The sequence below is a fragment of the Emys orbicularis genome, chromosome 20 (genome assembly GCF_028017835.1).
Source record: "Emys orbicularis isolate rEmyOrb1 chromosome 20, rEmyOrb1.hap1, whole genome shotgun sequence".
Lineage (NCBI taxonomy): Eukaryota > Metazoa > Chordata > Testudines > Emydidae > Emys > Emys orbicularis.
Genome location: NC_088702.1, coordinates 22,905,152 through 22,922,654, shown reverse-complemented (window position 1 = coordinate 22,922,654; position 17,503 = coordinate 22,905,152). Strand labels below are relative to the sequence as shown.

The window sequence follows — 17,503 nt, the reverse complement described above, 5'->3', positions numbered from 1 at the left end:
TTCCTCCGAGTGCTTTGGGGTGGATGGAAGAGTCTGGTTCTAGGACAGCTGCACTCACGTTGGTGGGGGTAGTGGGATGGATAAAGGCTATGGGTGGGGGCGCTCTGTGTGTGTGTGTGTGTGTGTGTGTGTGTGTGTAGCCCTCTTTGCCACTGTCCCCGCTCTGGGGACGTCCGCAGGTCTCCGGTCAGGAAGAAGCACATTGGTGTTTGCGGTGGGATGGCTGGGGGCTCCTTTGGCATCTGTCTCTGTACTGCTCTCTTCGCCACTGCCGTCCGTGCCAGGGCCCCCACCTCACTCAGTCTCTGTCTCCCTTGGCTCCAGAGGCCCCGCTCCCTCGGGGTCTCTCAAGCCAGGTTGGGGGCCACCGAGCTCTGGGCCAGCCTGTCCACGGAGGAGGCTGCCTCCTTCCTGCAGCTGTGGGACCTGGCTGAGTAGGCCATGTCCTCAAGCAGGGCCCGGCGGAAGGCCCCGGCCAAGGTGGTGCGGCCCAGCGCACGGCGGAAGTCCAGCCCCATGAAGAAGTAAAGGACGGGGTTGGCACAGCTGTTGAGATAGGCCAGGGAGGAGGCGAGAGGCAGCCCCACGGCCATGGCCTGGCCCTTGACGCCCGCCAGCTTGAGGAGGAGGAAGAGGTGGTAGGGGGCCCAGCAGAGGAAGAAGGTCACCACGATGGCCGCCATGACCTTGAAGGGCTTCCTGGAGCGGATGGTGGCCGGGCGCCGCCTCAGCACGGCTGCCAGGGCCCCATAGCAGGCCAGGATGATGGCGAAGGGGACCAGGAAGCCGCAGAGCAGCCGGAGGAGATATAGCGTCAGCTTGGGTCCTTCTCCCAGCGTCAAGGAGCACTTGAGGCTGTTGGTCTTCCCCTCTGGGACCAGGTTGCGGTAGAGGTAGAAGGGCAGGCTGGCCGCGGCGGCCGCCCCCCATGCCCCGGCAGCAGCCGCCCACGCCAGGTGGGGTCCCCGGCGGTTCTTGGACCACACCGGGAAGGCCACGGCCGCCAGGCGGTCCAGGCTGATGGCCGCCAAGAGGAAGACGCTGCAGAACATGTTGAGGTATTTGATGAAGCTGGTGGCCTGGCACAGGAAGGCGCCGAAAGGCCAGTGCCCGCGGTAGAAGGTGTTCTTCACCAGAGGCACCACCCGGGTGACTGAGAAGATGAAGTCGGCCACCGCCAGGTTGAGGAACCAGACGCAGTTGACGGAGCGGCCGGCCCGGCGGGCTGTGAGCCAAATCACCAGCCCGTTGCCCAGCGAGCCCCCCACACAGACCACGGTGTAGAAGACGACCTGGACTAGGTCCATGATGGCGTTCAGGTCAGACATGGCCTTGGCAGGAGAAGGACCAGGGCTGGTCAGCCAGAGACCGGAGGAGACATTGGCCTCCATGACGGGACCTGAGACAGAGAGATTGAGAGTGGGGAGAGGCCTGTTCCCAGAGCCTGCCAGTCCCCCGCGCTGGAGCCGGACCGGTGCCCCCGAGAGGGGAGAGCCCTGTGCCCCATTCCCTGCCCCACTGAGCCAGCCAGTCCCCCACCCTAGAGCCCAATTGGGGCTGGTGCCCCCTAGAGGGGAAAGGCCCCATGTCCCATTCCCTGCCCCACTGAGCCAGCCAGTCCCCCATCCTGGGGCCGGATCAGGACTAGTGCCCTCTAGAGGGGAAAGGCCCCGTTCCCCATTCCCTGCCCCACTGAGCCAGCCAGTCCCCACCCTAGAGCCCGATTGGGGCTAGTGCCCCCTAGAGGGGAAAGGCCCCGTTCCCCATTCCCTGCCCCACTGAGCCAGCCAGTCCCCCATCCTGGGGCCGGATCAGGACTAGTGCCCTCTAGAGGGGAAAGGCCCCATGTCCCATTCCCTGCCCCACTGAGCCAGCCAGTCCCCCACCCTAGAGCCCGATTGGGGCTAGTGCCCCCTAGAGGGGAAAGGCCCCATGTCCCATTCCCTGCCCCACTGAGCCAGCCAGCCCCTGCCCTGGGGCCGGTGCCCCCTAGCCAGGGAAGGGTTCACAGCAACCCTCTCTGGAGGTGGGGCCGGGTTTATTTGCATGGCCAGGCTGACCCCGCGTCTCCCCCGCCTCCCTTTGTCCATCTCTGGGCTCCCAGCCACGCGCCCCGTGAGCGGTGGAGCTATCGGTGGCAGCCCGGGGGGTACGTCTGGCTCCTTGCCAAGTGTCCCGAGCTGTGGGTGGACAGAGGGCACCGTGCCAACTTCCACACCTGGCTTTTATCACTGCCGCACCCCCCCCGGCTGGCACTGCGGCTGCTGCTGGGATGGTGCCTCTCAACCAGGAAAAGGGGAAATAACCCTGTGTAGGGCTTCTAGGACGCCTGGGTTCTCTCCCTGGCTGTGTGAGGGGAGAGGGAGCTAGTGGGGGGGGGGGGTACTGTGAGCCAGGACTCCTGGGTTCTCTCCCTGGCTCTGTGAGGGGAGTGGGGGTTGGGGGGGGGGGTACTGGAAGCCAGGACTCCTGGGTTCTATGCGGGGCAGACCCAGTCCTCCCACTTATCCAGAACAGGGACATGGTCCAGACTCACCCCCACCCCCCGAAAGCTAGCAGAGCCCAACCATCGGCATAGCATAAGCAAGACAAATCTCAGCCACCCCCCCTCCAGCCCTGTCCCAGCTTGCATCTGGAGCATCCTCGGACCCCCCCCAGAACGGCACAACAGACCCCCCACCGGTCTGTCTACACTTGGGGACAGCCAGACGCACCCTCACTTCGCTCCAGCCAGCGCTGAAAAATAGCGAAGAGTCGGGGGCACCCCCCCCGCGCAGCCCCTGGCTCCCCCTGCTGCCTGGCCTGGGTCGGTCTGACTCCGATGGGGCAGCACTTGTCCAGCTGCAGGGCAGACACACACACACGGAGCTAGGGTGTTCTAATGCACATGCCATGTCACAACCGACACACAACGCGTGTGCACACAGAGAAAAACACAGAGCGATTGTTATCACGCACACAATGTCACAACCAGCACACAACGCGTGTGCACACACACACAGAAAAACACAGAGCGATTGTTATTACACACACAATGTCACAACCGACACACAACTTGTGCACACACACAAAAACACAGAGCGATTGTTATAACACACACAATGTCACAACCGACACACAACGTGTGCACACACAGAAAAACACAGAGCGATTGTTATAACACACACAATGTCACAACCGACACACAACGTGTGCACACACACAGAAAAACACAGAGCGATTGTTATAACACACACAATGTCACAATCGACACACAATGCTCGCACATGCGTACACACAAACACACAGTGGTAGAGTATTATAATGCACGCACCATGTCACAACACACACAACATGTGCACACACTCAAAACGGAGAGCAATTGTTATAACACACACAAAAAGTCACAACTGACAAACATCGTGTGCACACACACAGAGCTAGAATGTTATAACACACACAGTAACAACTGACACAGACACAGAGCTAGAGTGTTATGCACACACAGTCACAATCAACACACAACGCATGCACACACAACACACACGGAGCGATTGTTATAAGGCACACAGTCACAACTGACACACAACGTGTGCACCCACCCCCCGCACAGAGATAGAATATTACGCCCCCCACCCCGCCCCTGCCCATGTTCCCAGTCCAGCCATGACAGGGGCGGTGTGGGGCCCAGGGTGGCGTGGCCGCCCGCCCCGTTACCTGGGGAGGCAGCGCCCGCCGGTCCTGTCTGCTTGTCTCTGGCTCTGAGCTTATTTTCCAGGAACCCAGCGGCCGCCAGACGGTCACCCCCCCCCTTCCCCCGGGGTTGGGCCCTGGCCAGAGCGGACGTGCTGGGGGCGTGATGTGCTAAAAAGGAGAACTGGGGGCGGGGGGGGGGCATCAGGGAGGGAGCTGTGGGGTCAGGGCAGGGCCGGCAGCGGAGAACCCAGGTGTCCGGGCGGAGCAGGTGGAGACACAGGGCAGGGCTCGCTTAGGAGCCAGCTGTGACCAATTGGGGAGGGGGAGGATTCCCAGAATGCACAGGTGTCAGGCAGCTCCCAGCATGCACGGCGGTACCATGGCCAAGCGGGGGGGGGCGGCAACAGTTCCCCGCATGCACTGCTCCCCTTGGCATGGCAAGGCCTTAGGGCGCAGGGCTGGTCTTGCCTGGTGGGCGTCTCGTCATCCCCCAGTTGCCCCTTGCCCACCTCTGCCCTGGGCTTTCGCTTCTTCCCCAGCTGGTGGAACAGGAAGCCGGGTTCTTTTATCCCCTGGTGAAAAACTCCCCGGGGGGCAGGGGCCTCGGTTCCCCTTTTCACATCTGAAACCGGAGGTGTCTTCTTCCTGCCACCTGTAAGCCAGGCTGGAGCCCGGCCCGCCCGCCATGCCCGGGGAAAGAGACCCCTGGCTCCCTTTGCCCGCCCTGGGAGGGGAGTAGGGCTAGCCCCTCGCTCTGCGCCCCTGGGGCTCCCACCCCCAGAGGGAGCAACGCCCCCCCAATCTCTAGCTGCAGTGACTCTGCCAGCGTCGCACAGGAGGTTTATTGAACGTCTGGACCCAGCCCAGGCAGTTCTCAGGGCCCTCGGGCCTGGCCAGCTGGGTCTGTCCCGTCCCCATGGGTCCGGCTGCTCCTTGTCCCCAGCCCAGCCCATCCCCCTCCTTCCAGCCGAGCCCCCTAAATCCCCTCCCCCACCAGCCCCTCCTCCGTCCTCAGTCCCAGGTAAACAGGTCACCTGGGCCCCTCTCTTCCCTCCTTTGTCCTCCCCGTCAGGTCCCCGGGCCCCTCTCTTCTCAGCCCATTGCCCCCCGCACTGGCCAGAACCGGCTGGCTCCCAAAGTGGGGGGCCTCCTGGTCACCAGTCGCTGGGCCCCCCATCTCCAGGCCATTGTCCAGGTCCCGACTGCTAGGCAACGTCACACCTGGTCCCCTGCAACAAGAACCCCCCTCTCCCTTCCCCTTTACACACACAGCACACAGGGAAACTGAGGCACACACCGTGCTCATGCAGAGCTCTAAGAAAATCTCCCACTTCATCACAAACACACACACACACAATGTCACAACTGAGACACAACACATCAGCACACACAGAAAGCTAGATTTTTCTACCACACACGGAGTCACACAACGTGTGCACACCCCCGCCCCCCACGCACAGAGATCGAATATTACACCCCCTCCACCCCGCCCCTGCCCGTGTTCCCAGTCCAGCCATGGCAGGGGCTGTGTGGGGCCCAGGGTGGCGTGGCCGCCTGCCCCGTTACCTGGGGAGGCAGCGCCCGCCGGTCCCGTCTGCTTGTCTCTGGCTCTGAGCTTATTTTCCAGGAACCCAGCGGCCACCAGAGTGTCACCCGCCCCCTGGATTTGGCCCCCAACCAGAGCAGGATGTGTGAGGATGCACCAAAAAGGAGAACTGGGGGCATGGGGGGGGGGCACTGCCTGTTGCTGCCAGCATGGGGGCCGGGGGAGGGGGGGCATCAGGGCAGGAGCTGGGGGGTCAGGGCAGGGCCGGCAGTGGAGAACCCAGGTGTCCGGGTGGAGCAGGTGGAGACAGTGGTGAGCTGGATCTGGTTCGCACCAGTTCACAAGAACCGGTTGTTAAATTTAGAAGCTGGTGTAGAAGCGGCTGTTAAAGGGGCGGGTGGGCGGGCGGGCAAACAACTCCGGTCCGCAGGCCACATCCGGCCCGCGGGACCGTCCTGTCCGGCCTGCCTGAGCTCCCAGCTGGGGAGGCTCCCCCGGCCCCTCCCCCGCTTCCCCCCCTCGCAGAGCCGCAGCGCACTGCCGCTTTGAGCGGGGGGGGGGGGGGGGGGAGCTGCGAGCTCCAGCGTCCGCGCGGCATCCTTACACGCTGCCCTGAGCAGCATGGTAAGGGGGCCGGGCCAGGGCTGGAAGGAGGGGTTGGATAAGGGGCAGGGAGTGGTTGGAGGGGGCGGAGGTTCTGGGGGGGCGGTCAGGGGACGGGGAACGGGTGGGGTCGGGTAGGCGTGGGAGTCCCGGGGGTCTGTCGGGGTGGTGGTGGATGGGGTTGGGGCAGTCAGGGGACGGGGAATGGGGGGGGTTGGGTAGGTGTGGGAGTCCCGGGGGTCTGTCGGGGTGGTGGTGGATGGGGTCGGGGCAGTCAGGGGACAGGGAGCGGGGCGAGATGGGTAGGGCGTAGGGTCCTGGGGGGCAGTTAGGGTGGGGGGTCTCGGGAGGGGGTGGTCAGGGGACAAGGAGCGGGGGGGTTGATGGGTTGCGGGTTCTGGCGGGGGCAGTCGGGGGCAGGGCATGGGTGGGGGTCGGATAGGGGCGACAGGCTGTTTTGGGAGGCACAGCCTTCCCTCCCCGGCCCCCGATACAATTTTACAACCCCGATGTGCAGGGCCGGCTTTAGGGAGTGCGGGGCCCGATTCAAACAGTTTCGACGGGGCCCCGGCAGGGATGACTTAAAAAAACACGTAAAAAAACACGTGGGGCTTGCACTCACCGGGTGGCGCGCCGTGTCTTCGGCGGCACGTCCTTCACTCGCTCTGGGTCTTCGGTGGCATTGAAGGACCCGCCGCCGAAGTGCCGCCGAAGACCCGGTAGGGAACTGGTTGTTAAGATTTTGGCAGCTCATCACTGGGTGGAGACACAGGGCAGGGCCAGCAGCGGAGAACCCAGGTGTCCGGGCGGAGCAGGTGCATACACAGGGCAAGGCTCGCTTAGGAGCCAGGTGTGACCAACTGGGGAGGGGGAGGATTCCCAGAATGCACTGCTGCAGCGTGGACAAGGGGGGAGGAGCATTCCCAGCATGCACTGCTCCCCTTTGCATGGCAAGGCCTTAGGGCGCGGGGCTGGTCTTGGCTGGGGTGTCTCCTCTGCATCAGTTCCCGGGGGGTGCTCGACCGCCGCTCTGCCCCAGGCCCCGTCCCCACTGCACCCCTTACCCAAACCCCCTCCCCACCTCGTGACACCCCCGCTCCGCCCCAGGCCCCACCCCCACTGCACCCCTTCCCCTCCCACCTCTTCCCACCCCCGCTCTGCCCCAACTGCACCCCTTCCCCCACCCCCCATCCCACCTCTTCCCACCCCTACTCCACCCCTTCTCTCAAGCCGCGGTGGGCGGGAGGTGCTGGGAGTGAGGGGGAGAAGCTGATCTGTGGGGCTGCCGGTGAGTGCCGAACACCCACTATTTTTTTTCCATGGGTGCTCTGCCACCCCTCGCCCACCTCTGCCCTGGGCTTTTGCTTCCTCCCCGACCGGTGGGATGGGAAGCCGGGTTGCTTCATCCTCTGGTGAAAAACTCCCCTGGCCCCAGAGCAGGGGCCTCGGCTTCCCCTTTCCAGATCTGAAACCAGAGGTCTTCTTCCTCCCCGTGGCAACCAGGCCGGAGCCCAGCCCATCCGCTATGCCTTGGGAAAGAGACCCCTGTGTAACGATGCGGTTCTGGCGGGACCCAACTGAGAGTGCCAATTCAGGACAAATTGCTAAAACAGGGCAGTTACAGCCCAAGGCTGGGGTCTTTCCACGTCTAAGGCAAACCAAACCAGCCAGACAGTGAAGATTTTCGTCTCACCCACTGGCTAACCAGAAGTCACACAAGCAATTCCCTTAGACACTCCACTTTCCCAGTATCACCACCAGTGCCACTCGTTATGGGGACGAATGGTTATGAAAACCAATACCCCAGTAAAAGGAAAAAGGTTCTCCTGATCCCATAGGACCAAGCCCCAGACCCAGGTCAATATACAAATCAGATCTTACCCACAAATCACGCTGTTGCCAATCCTTTAGAATCTAAAATCTAAAGGTTTATTCATAAAAGGAAAAAGATAGAGATGAGAGCTAGAATTGGTTAAATGGAATCAGGTACATACAGAAATGGCAAAGTTCTTGGTTCAGGCTTGTAGCAGTGATAGAATAAACTGCAGGTTCAAATCAAGTCTCTGGAACATCCCCAGCTGGGATGGGTCCTCAGTCCTCTGTGTAGAGCTTCCGTTTGTAGCAAAGTCCCTCCAGAGGTAAGAAGCAGGATTGAAGACAAGATGGAGATGAGGCATCAGCCTTTTATAGTCTTTTCCAGGTGTAAGAACACCTCTTTGTCCTTACTGTGGAAAATTACAGCAAAATGGAGTCTGGAGTAGGGTTACCATACGTCCTCTTTTTCCCGGACATGTCCGGCTTTTCGGCACTCAACCCCCCGTCCGGGGGGAATTGCCAAAAAGCCGAACATGTCCGGGAAAATGGCGGCTCTGCTCTTCCCCTGACTCTTCGGCTCTGTTTAAGAGCCGAGCTGCCCAAGCGCTATGGGCTTCAGGCAGCCCCCATGCCTCCGGACCCCAGCCGCCGGGCCGGGCACTTCCCCTCCTGGGATCGGGTGGCGCAGGGTCCGGAGGCACGGGGGCTGCCCGAAGCCGGTATCGCTGGGGCAGCTCGGCTCTTAAACAGAGCCGAAGAGTCAGCGGAGCAGAGCCTCCAGCCGCGGCGGCTCTGCTCCTCCCCGACTCTTCGGCTCTGTTTAAGAGCCGAGCGCTACGGGCTTTGGGCAGCCCCCATACCTCCGGACCCTGCGCCGCCGGAGCCCGGGAGGGGAAGTGCCCGGCTGGGGGCGCAGGGTCCGGAGGCAAGGGGGCTGCCCGAAGCCCAAGCGCTACCGGCTTCACGGTTTGCCGGGCAGCCTCCAGACCCTGCGCCCCTGGCTGGGCACTTCCCCTCCCGGGCTCCAGCTGCGCTGGGCAAGCGCCGGCCGGGGGCGCAGGGTCTGGGGGCTGCCCAGCAAACCTTGAAGCCGGTAGCGCTGGGGCAGCCCTTTCCCCGTGGCTGGGAGTGGGAGGGAGGAGGGGGCGGAGTTAGGGCGGGGAAGGGGCGGAGTTGGGGCGGGGCTGGGGGTGGGGGAAATGGGCAGGGACAGGGCCCGTGGAGGGTCCTCTTTTTTTATTTGCTGGATATGGTAACCCTAGTCCGGAGTCACATGGGCCAGTCCCTGCATACTTTGCTGAGTCTCAAGGCGTATTTGCCTTCTCTCAATGGGTCAGTTGTATAGCTGATGGTCCTTAATGGGCCATCAAGCAGGCTAGGCAGAGCTAACACCAGTTTGTCTGGGATGTCACCCAGCAGCATAGCATAAGTTTGAAATACTGACAGTATAGAGCCAATATTCATAACTTCAACTACAAAATTGATACACACATATAGACAGCATAATCATAACCAGCCAACCATAACCTTGTCTTAGACACCTCATTTGACCCCCTTTATACAAGTTTTGGTGCCACTACAGGACCTTGGTTGCAACCATGTTCTATATGGTCCCAGTTCAAATCAATAACATGACACCCTGGCTCCCTTTGCCAGCCCTGGGAGGGGAGTAGGGCTAGTGGGTCAGAGTGGCGGGCTGGCAGCCAGGACTCCTGGGTTCTATACCAAGCTCTGAGAGGGGAGTGGGGTCTAGTGGTTAGAGCAGGGAGGGCTGGGAGCCAGGACTCCTGGGTTCTCTCCCCAGCTCTGGGAGGGGAATGGGGGGTCTAGTGGTTAGAGCAGGGGGGGCCTGGGAGCCAGGACTTCTGGGTTCTATCCCCAGCTTTGGGAGGGGAGTAGGGTATGGTGGTTAGAGCAGGGGAGGCCTGGGAGCCAGGACTCCTGGGTTCTCTCCCCAGCTCTGGGAGGGGAATGGGGGGTCTAGTGGTTAGAGCAGGGGGGCCTGGGAGCCAGGACTCCTGGGTTCTATCCCCAGCTGTCTCACTGATTCACCACGTGATGGTGGACGAGTCTCGCCTGTTCTTTGCTCTGTAACAAACACCCCAGATGGCCACTGGGAGTGCCAGAGCCACAGCCCCGCTCACTAAAAGACATGTTGCCGCCCATGGGAGGAGCTTACCAAGCCCTGCCCACTAAGTGGCATGACTCCGCCCAGGGGTGGAGCTTGCAGAGCTCTACCCCACTGGCTGTTCCATCCAGGTGCCGCCCCCCAGTGCTAAAGTCACACCCGCCGCCTTTGGTCATTCATAGAAACCCAAGCCACTTTCGCAGCTTTATTCGCCTTTTTTGGGAGAGGCTATTGCCGAGACGGCGGAAGGATACAAAGCTCAGGGAGAGGGCGGGGAAGTTCTGGCCTGTAACACAGAGCATGACTTTCAGGATGCTTATTGGAGGGACTATTTTTGCTGGCATTCATCTGCCGGGGATAGGATACAAAGGAGATAAGGGGACGATCTCTACTTGTTCGGTGGACTGGACTACTTCTTTTGAGTGGAAGAAGACAGAAGGGGGCGTAATAAGGCCCAGCCCTTGTATTTAAAGGGCACAACTTTCCCATGTGTGTTTCAGGGACTATATTTTGTGGTGGAAGGCCACAAAACAGAGTGCAAGAAGATGACAAAGGAAGTAGTCCCGGTACCTGCATATGATGGAGCTTGATTTTCAGATTTTTAAGGGGCTATTTTACCTTTTGTTGTTTGGCGGAAGGACACACACAAGTAATGGAGGAACGTCACAGGGCTTCTGTACGAAAAGGGCCTGGTTTTCAGCTATTATTTTTTTGAGGGACTATTTTTTTGGCAGAAGGACACACAATCAGTATATATTGAAAGTAGATCCGGTTCCTGTATAAAAAGGGTCCAGTTTTGAGGGACTACTTTTGTGGTGGAAGGATACTCGGTAGCTGTCCTTTGAAAGTAGAGCCGGCTCCTGTGTAAAGTGGCTGGATTCCCAGAATTCTTTTTTTTTTGGACGGACTACATTAATTGGTGGAAGGATACACCAACCAATGGGGTGGTCAATGTAACAAAAGTAGATCTGAGCCTTCTGTATAAAAAGAGCCTGGTTTTAGGAATCACTCCACCCCAGTCTGAAAATCAGGCCCCAAAATGGTGGCCAGGTGGTGGTATGCATGGCAACCACCATGGCCACAGCCTTGTAACAGCTCCGCCCACCCTGTGGGGTGGCGGCTAGTGAGTATCACTGAATTCCTGAAGCATGGGGAAGGGGCGTGGCCTGTTATTGCTCCGGTGTGGCCAATGAGGGCAAGAGTTCCCAGCATGCTCCTCTGCAGTGTGACCCGTAAGCTCCCGGCATGCACTGCTCCGGCATGGTTCATGGGCTCCCAGCATGCACTGCTCTGGCGAGGCTCTGGGGTCCCAGCATGCACTGCTCCAGTGAAGCCCATGGGATCCCAGCATGCATTGCTCCGCCATGTCCCATGGGCTCCCAGCATGCACTGCTCCAGCACGGCCCTGGGCTCCCGGGATGCACTGCTGTGGTGCGGCTCTGGGCTCCCAGCATGCCCTGCTCGGTGCCATCCCACAGCTGCCCCCCACCCCTCATGGGGCCCTGGCCCCTTCCCCCTGCCCTGTCACGGCTGCATCATCCGCAGCTCGGAGGAGGTGGTGGAGCCCAGCGAGCGGTTGCTCCGGCGACCGCTGCCGGAGCCCAGCGAGTCTTCGGCCATGGCGGCCTCCAGCCAGCGGGCGCGGCTGCTGCCCCGCAGCCCCTCCTGGAAGCGGCGGCCCAGGAAGGCGTAGAGCAGGGGGTTGAGGAAGCAGCCCAGGCAGGTGAGGCTGAAGGCCAGAGAGGAGCCCACCTTGAAGGCCGCACGGTTGCTCGGCGACCTGTGCAGGAAGTTGAAGATGTGGTAGGGCAGCCAGCAGAGGAAGAAACTCAACACCACGGCAGCTACCACCTTGGCCGTACGGTTGGGCCGGCGGCCCCGGTGCCCGGCCCGCAGCATCACGACCACGTGGCAGGCCGTGATGACCAGCAGCGGCGCCAGGAAGCCGGCCACGAACCGCACCACGATCAGGGCCTGCTGCCGCGCCACCCTCGTCGCCTCGTCCCCGAAATTGTTGATGCAGAAGCAGCGCTCGCCCCGGCAGGTCACCTGCCGGAAGACCAGGTAGGGGGCCGAGAAAGCCCCGGCCAGCAGCCACGCCACGGCGGCCGCCCCCCAGGCCAAGCGCGGCGTGCGGAACCGCTGGGCCCAGACGGGCCGGGCCACCAGCAGGCAGCGATCGGCCGAGATGAGCGTCAGCTGGAAGACGCTGGCGAACATGCTGAGGAAGAGGAGGGAGTTGACGGCTTTGCAGAGGAAGTTGCCGAAGGCCCACTGATTGTCCGCGGCGGTCTTGGCGGCGTAGAAAGGCAGCAGCAGGGAGTAGAGCAGGTTGGCCAGCGCCAGGCTCAGGAACCAGATCGAGTTGACCGTCCGGCGCATGCGGAAGCAGTTGACCCAGACCACCAGGCTGTTGCCCACCATGCCCAGCAGGGAGGAGACCACGAAGATGGCCACCGAGAGCTGGTCGAGGACGTTGGAGGTGGGCGTGGTGCTGTTGTTGGCCACGGGTGAGGTGGCGTTGCCAGAAAGCTGAGGAGAAGTGACCGCTTTAGCACGTGGCCCGGCCGGTGCCCCTCACTCCCAACTAGAATTGCCAGGCGTCCGGTTTTCTCCCTGCCTGCCCCAGCGCTGCACGGCTTCCGGAAGTGATCTCCATATCTGGCTCCTAGGCGCAGGGTCTGCCAGGGAGACTCCGTGCACTGCCCCTGCCCTGAGCGCCGGCTCTGCAGCTCCCATTGGCTGGGAACTGCGGCCAACAGGAGCTGCGGGGGAGGTGCCTGCGGGAGTGGGCAGTGCACACCGCACAGAGCCGCCTGGCCGCCCCTGCGCCTAGGAGCCGGACATGGCGGCTTCTTCCAGGAGTAGCGCGGAGCCAGGGCAGGCAGGGAGCCTGCGCTGCCGGCTGGGAACCACCTGAGGTAAGTGCCGCCTGGCCGGAGCCCGCACCCCGAACTCCTGCCCCAGGTCGGAACTCCCTCCCTCACCCTAACTCCCTCCTGCAACCTGCACCCCCCACACACCCCACCCCCAGCCCTGCACCCCGTCCCACACACTAACTCCCTCCTGCAACCTGCACCCCCTACTCCCCCCAGCCCTGAGCCCCCTCCCGCACCCTAACTCCCTCCTGCAACCTGCACCTCCGCCTGCACCCCACCCCCAGCCCTGAGCCCCCTCCTGCACCCTAACTCCCTCCTGCAACCTGCACCCCCCCACACCCCACCCCCAGCCCTGAGCCCCCTCCCGCACCCTAACTCCCTCCTGCAACCTGCACCCCCCCACATCCCACCCCCAGCCCTGAGCCCCCTCCCGCACCCTAACTCCCTCCCGGGGCCCGCACTCCCTCCTGTACCCCAGCCCTGAGCCTCCTCTTGGAGCCCACAGCCAAATTCCCGCTTGGAATGTGCACCCCTCATCCCCCACCCCACCCCCAGCCCTGAGCCCCCTCCCGCACCCTAACTCTCTCCCAGGGCCTGCACCCTGCACTCCCTCCCTCTGCCCCAGCCCAGAGCCCCCTCCTGAACCTCAAACCCCTCATCCCCGGCCCCACCCTAGAGCCCACACCCCCAGCTGGAGCCCGCAGCACAACCCCCTGGCCCAGCCCAGTGAAAGTGAGGGAGGGTGGGGCCTGGGGGAGAGCGAGCAAAGGAGGGAGGGGGGATGGAGTGCGTGGGGGGCGGGGCCTCGGGGAAGGGGCGGGGAGGGGACAGGGCTAGTGTGTTCGGTTTTGTGCAATCAGAAAGTTGGCAACCCTACTGCTGACACGCAGCCCCTCCTATCCCCCCCACCTCTGCCAGTGCCCCCCACTCCCAACCTGCAGCCCCTCCTATCCCCCCACCTCTGTCAGTTCCCCCCACTCCCGACACGCAACCCCTGCTATCCCCCTACCTCTGTCAGTTCCCCCCACTCCCGACAAGCAGCCCCTTCTGTCCCCCCGCACCTCTGGCAGTGCCCCCCACTCCCAACATGCAGCCCCTGCTATCCCCCCACCTCTGCCAGTGCCCCCCACTCCCGACACGCAGCCCCTGCTATCCCCCCACCTCTGCCAGTGCCCCCCACTCCCAACCTGCAGCCCCTCCTATCCCCCCACCTCTACCAGTGCCCCCCACTCCCAACCTGCAGCCCCTCCTATCCCCCCACATCTGCCAGTGCCGCCCACTCCCAACTTGCAGCCGCTCCTATCCCCCCCACCTCTGCCAGTGCCCCACACTCCCAACCTGCAGCCCCTCCTATCCCCCTACCTCTGCCAGTGCCCCCACTCCCGACACGCAGCCCCTGCTATCCCCCCACCTCTGCCAGTGCCCCCCACTCCCGACCCGCAGCCCCTGCTATCCCCCCACCTCTGCCAGTGCCCCCCACTCCCAACCCGCAGCCCCTGCTATCCCCCCACCTCTGCCAGTGCCCCCACTCCCGACCCGCAGCCCCTGCTATCCCCCCACCTCTGCCAGTGCCCCCCACTCCTGACACGCAGCCCCTTCTATCCCCCCCACCTCTGCCAGTGCCCCCACTCCCGACACGCAGCCCCTGCTATTCCCCCCAGCAGACAGCTCCAGGACCTCTTGTCCAGGGCTGGCTCCAGGTACCAGCGCAGCAAGCAGGTGCCTGGGGCGGCACATCCGGCTCTTCGGCGGCAATTCGGTGGCGGGTCCCTCAGTCCCTCTCAGACTTGGGGTGGCAAAACCCCTGGAGCGTTAGCCCCAGTCCAGCCGACTCTCCGCCATCGCCCCAGATCTGTTCCGGAGTCGCCGCCCCCGAGGGGAGAGCCCCCGGCTGACGGTTGCGGTTCCTCGCCGCGGGCGGGGATGTGCGGACAAGTTAAAACACCCAGCGTTTGCCCGTGCGCTCTGGGTCCCTGCCCCGGCCCCCTCGGGATTTTCTGATATCTGGGCCCTCTGCTGACGTTAGCTGGGAGGGTTTGATGTTCCCATCCCAGACACTGATCCCAGCAGTAACTAGCGCAGAGCATGACCCGATCCCCGCGGGACCCCACTGGAGACCCCCGCCCACTTGAGGAGGAGTCCCTGGTTACAGGTTGTGACGAAGTGGGACTGTTCTTAATGTTTCCTCTGAATACTGTGCGGGTGCCTCAGTTTCCCCTATGCATTTCTTAAGTCTCTAGGTGGTGGGATAAAGGCCAGTGTGCATAAATGGCCAACACTCTGTCTCCTGGCAACAAATGGCCGGGGCCCTTCCCCCTTGCAAGGGGATAGCTAAAGGTGAACAAAGATCAGGTGACCTCCTGGCCCGGGAAAGAGACAAAGGCCAGAGAGGAGGGGCTGGAGGGGGTTTCAGTTGGGAGCTGGCTGGGGACGGGAAGCGAGGGCAGACGGGGTTGTCTGGCTCGCTGGGCCCCAGAATGGACCCGGCGGAGGGGTCCCGTTCTCTGGACCTACAAGCTCTGTTTTAGACCATGTTCCTGTCATCTAATAAACCTCTGTTTTACTGGCTGGCTGAGAGTCACGTCTGACTGTGAAGTGGGGGTGCAGGACCCTCTGGCTGCCCCAAGACCCCGCCTGGGCGGACTCGCTGTGGGAAGCGCACGGAGGGGCATATGCTGAATGCTCCAAGGTCAGCCCAGGAGGTGAAGCCGTGTGAGCTCCTTAGCCTGAAGACAGTCTGCTCCGAGGGAGAGGAGGCTCCCCAGAGTCCTGACTGGCTTTGTGGGGAGCAGTTCCCGAGCATCGCCCGGGGACTCCGTAACACAGGTGCGCTCCAATGCCCTCGCGCTTCACCGGACCCACAGGCTGGCTTGGGGGCCTGACTCCTGTGGGCGTGCCCAGTGCTAGGGCAGCAGCCTGCTGAGAGGGACCCAGAAGTCCTGGCTGCTCCCCCCTATGTACACCCCCACTCCAGTGTTAGAAAAGGTGGGGCTGGGATTCAGGACTCCTGGGTTCTCTCCCTGGCTCTGGGAAGGGAGTGGGGTCTGGTGGTTAGAGCAGGGGGGCTGGGAGCCAGGACTCCTGGGTTCTATCCCCAGCACTGGGAGGGGAGTGGGGGGCTAGTGGTTAGAGGGGGAGAGCTGGGAGCCAGGACTCCTGGGTTCTCCCCCTGGTTCTGGGAGGGGAGTGGGGTCTAGTGGTTAGAGGGGGAGGGCTGGGAGCCAGGACTCCTGGGTTCTCCCCCTGGTTTTGGGAGGGGAGTGGGACTCTGGGTTCCATTGGGGACCCTCTTTGGCTGGATATTGGGGCAGGTCTCTGGGTTCTCTCTGTCTGGGCTGCCGGGAGGGATGGGGACATGGGCTCCCCCCATCTCTGGTGCTGGTAGACGGCTGTCCCTGCGGCATGGCCGGCTCCCTGCAATCTCTGTCAAATCAAGCCTTGGACTTACCTGCCCCCAGCTCCTGGTGGGGACGGGGGACGCCATGGGCCCGGGAGCTGTGGTTGGAGGTAGACCAGAGCTTGTTCCTCTCAGCGCTGTCTGCAGTCCTGGGGCTGGGGCTGTGCAGGCTGCGTGGAAGATAAGAAGTTGAGTAACACCAGGGCACTGGTAGGAAGCGATTAGATGCGCCCCTTCTGGGGGGGAGCGTTGTCCCTGCCCCAGGAGAGCAGAGCAAGGCAGGGCTGGGAGCGGGAGATCTCAGGTGCGGAGGTGTGACGGTGCTGCCCGGGGGAGCCAGCTGAGGTCACTCAATCAGGGTGAACTGCAAACAAAACGGGGCAGACACACCCCAAGCTGGTGGATCTTCCAATACTTAGATTTACCAACCAGCCCAAAACAGCTTCTGTAGTACCTCACTGGTTACTCAGACGTCCAAACAACGCAGTTCCCTTAAAGTGCCCAGCCTCAGGCCTCCGTCCACACGCACCTGTCAGATATGATGATAATTACTGAAAATCTTATCTCATCATATAAAAGAAAGGTTCTTCCAACCCCAAAGGATCAGCCACATACCCAGGTTCAATTACAACTTAGATCTTACCCAAAATACTCGCTATAGCCAATTCTTATTAACTAAGCTAAAATTTATTAAAAAAGAAAAGAGAGAGAGAGTGTTGGTTAAAAGATCAATATACAGACAGACTTGAATTCAATTCTTGAGGTTCAGGTACATAGCAGAGATGAGCTTGTAGTTGCCAAAAGTCCTTTTAGAAATAGTCCATAGGTTATAGTCCCATGTCCATATTCAGGGTGACTCCAGGCAGTGACTGGGGATCTCAATCCTTATGATTTAAGGTTTCCCCCTCTTGAAACCCAAAGCAGATCTGAGATGAAGCAGGATCGTGTCCCAGGGTTCTTATACATTTCCAGCAGCCTTTCGGCCTGAGAAAACAATAGGCCTAACTCTCCTTCCAAACATCCTGGCAATTAGCACAGGGTAATTTATCCATTAAACAGTTCAGATACAGGTTACCACAACCTTCAAAGAGACATAGAGACAATAATACTATTTCCCTCAAGTGTCTCCCTAAATGTTAATATTCCTTTTTTGATCTTTGAATTAAAGTGATAGCAATAGACAAGACTTGTTTGCTTACATCACAAGCCCTGAGCAAACATCTACCCTTGAGATCTCTAACAATGCCAGCTGCATTTCAAAGCTCTATTCATTTACAGATCTTCCTAACCAGTCCTTAAGGTTCACCCATGGGTCAGGTCAGTCTGAGTTAATTAACTCTTTCTGGCCCTGTTACCTTCCAGTGAAATATTATATTACACTCATAACGTCACAGGAGGACGGGGGGAGGGCTCAGCATGGGCAGTCCCAGGCTGGTGTCTCCTGAAGGGGGCTGAGTGGG

At 61.3% G+C, this 17,503-nt stretch overlaps 2 protein-coding genes across 2 annotated transcripts; both read right to left on the bottom strand.

Annotated features, from left to right (window-relative positions):
* Positions 1-347: 347 nt before the first annotated feature.
* LOC135892702 (chemerin-like receptor 1) lies at positions 348-1,391 on the bottom strand. The gene has a single exon (XM_065420493.1). The coding sequence runs from the start codon at positions 1,389-1,391 to the stop codon at positions 348-350; it is 1,044 nt and encodes a 347-aa protein (XP_065276565.1).
* Positions 1,392-11,291: 9,900 nt separating this feature from the next.
* LOC135892734 (chemerin-like receptor 1) lies at positions 11,292-16,178 on the bottom strand. The gene is made up of 2 exons (XM_065420531.1): positions 16,095-16,178; positions 11,292-12,299 (listed from the first exon to the last, which is right to left on the bottom strand). The coding sequence occupies exons 1-2, from the start codon at positions 16,128-16,130 to the stop codon at positions 11,292-11,294; spliced, it is 1,044 nt and encodes a 347-aa protein (XP_065276603.1). The 5' UTR covers positions 16,131-16,178.
* Positions 16,179-17,503: the final 1,325 nt, after the last annotated feature.

What these genes read in the sequence shown, in the direction of transcription:
- LOC135892702 (XM_065420493.1), bottom strand. Translation starts at nt 1,391, where the DNA reads ATGGAGGCCAATGTCTCCTCCGGTCTCTGGCTGACCAGCCCTGGTCCT.
- LOC135892734 (XM_065420531.1), bottom strand. Translation starts at nt 16,130, where the DNA reads ATGGCGTCCCCCGTCCCCACCAGGAGCTGGGGGCAG. An exon ending in CCACCAGGAGCTGGGGGCAG is followed by an intron (nt 12,300 to 16,094) that starts GTAAGTCCAAGG and finishes ACTTCTCCTCAG; the next exon opens with CTTTCTGGCAACGCCACCTC.